Consider the following 1,455-nt stretch of genomic DNA (forward strand, 5'->3'; position numbering starts at 1 on the left):
CTCAGACACGTCCTAAAGTGTAACTGACCCGGTTCTGTGGTCTTCTTGTAGTTCTGGATGTGACTGGAGATCCAAGCAGAATGTCTCTGCATCAAAGGAAGGAAATGATCAATGCTGATCAGTATAAAGGAGTGGATGATGTGAAGTGATTATCACTCATGATTTGATATGAGAATACTGAATCAATAAAACAACTCAACAGATTTATAGTTTCTATTTTTTATTTTCAGAGAATTTAAAGAAACAGTGAAATCAAGACTCCACAGACAGCAGTCATTTTATATTAACATATTTATTTTATCAACTTTAATTAAACAATTATTTATAACAAAACGACAAAAGTCATTTTATGACATCACTACTTCTTGTTACATTTATCAAAAACACAAGTTAATAGATCCAAATAAATCAAAGTAGCTTCAATTCTCTCCATCTAAAACTGATCATAAAGTCCCATGAATGTGTGTGTGAGTCCATGTGTTGTGTTGGTTCTATGGTGTGTTGTGAGTCTGTGCTGTCTTGTGTCTGTGAACACTCTCTCTGCTGTGGTTCCTCCTCCCAGCTCCTCTTGATGCTCAGCTCTCTGTCAGCCTCCTCTTTGACTGCCTGGATGTGGAGCTTTCCGTCTGGAGACAGGCAGCAGGTGACGGCTTCAGGGTTCAGGCCTTCAGGCAGATCCAACTCCTGTCTGAACTCCTGGAGTCTGTGAGAGTAGGAGCCTTTCCCGTCCTCCTGTTTCTTCTCTGTCTTCCCGCTGACTCTCAGCTTCCTGCCCACCTGCCTGACAGACAGCTCCTCTGGAGAAAAGCCTGCAGTGTCCAGGGTCAGGCCAAAGTGCTGTCCGTCTTTGTCCAGCTGGAAGCTCACAGGTTGCAGGGCCACACTGCTCTGGAGAGGCTCCGCCTCCTCCAGAATGTTGTGTTGAAATGTGTTCATCAGCTTCAGACAGCTGCAGGAAGATTCTGGAAAAAACCACACAGTTCCACTAGATGGAGCTATTTGACTAGATTCAGCAGCATCCCCTCCTGTCTACTTGCCAAGACAGTAAATTTATCTTCACTCTTATTAAGGACAGAAGAATAAAAAACAAAGCTTTGATAGAGCAACAAATCTTTAAACGTTTAATGAAAATATCTTCAGAGATTTACATCTTTTCCTTGAGTTCTTTCTTTATTGTTTTGATTTCAAGTTACAAGTTAACATGTTACTTTGAATATTTTGTATCTGTATGTGAGCTAAAACTGTGTATTTTATGTTTAAGCTAAACTGCCGTTCAACATTGTTTCTGTCTGCCGTTCTGCAATGTTTGGTCTACTTTTATACCTGACAACAATGTTTAACATCCGGATGCTCCTTTGTTTCTGCAGCAGAACAAGAGCTTCTTCATCCTAACGATGTTTTCTCCTGTTGGAATCAAATACTATCACTGTTCTCAAAGTTCCCCTAAACCCCCTG

At 40.9% G+C, this 1,455-nt stretch overlaps 1 protein-coding gene across 1 annotated transcript; it reads right to left on the minus strand.

Moving 5' to 3' along the window:
• Window positions 1-354: 354 nt before the first annotated feature.
• LOC118599697 (heat shock protein 30-like) lies at window positions 355-1,037 on the minus strand. Its single transcript, XM_036215459.1, has one exon. The coding sequence runs from the start codon at window positions 934-936 to the stop codon at window positions 409-411; it is 528 nt and encodes a 175-aa protein (XP_036071352.1). The 5' UTR covers window positions 937-1,037; the 3' UTR covers window positions 355-408.
• Window positions 1,038-1,455: the final 418 nt, after the last annotated feature.

This window comes from Oryzias melastigma, linkage group LG15 (assembly GCF_002922805.2).
Source record: "Oryzias melastigma strain HK-1 linkage group LG15, ASM292280v2, whole genome shotgun sequence".
Lineage (NCBI taxonomy): Eukaryota > Metazoa > Chordata > Actinopteri > Beloniformes > Adrianichthyidae > Oryzias > Oryzias melastigma.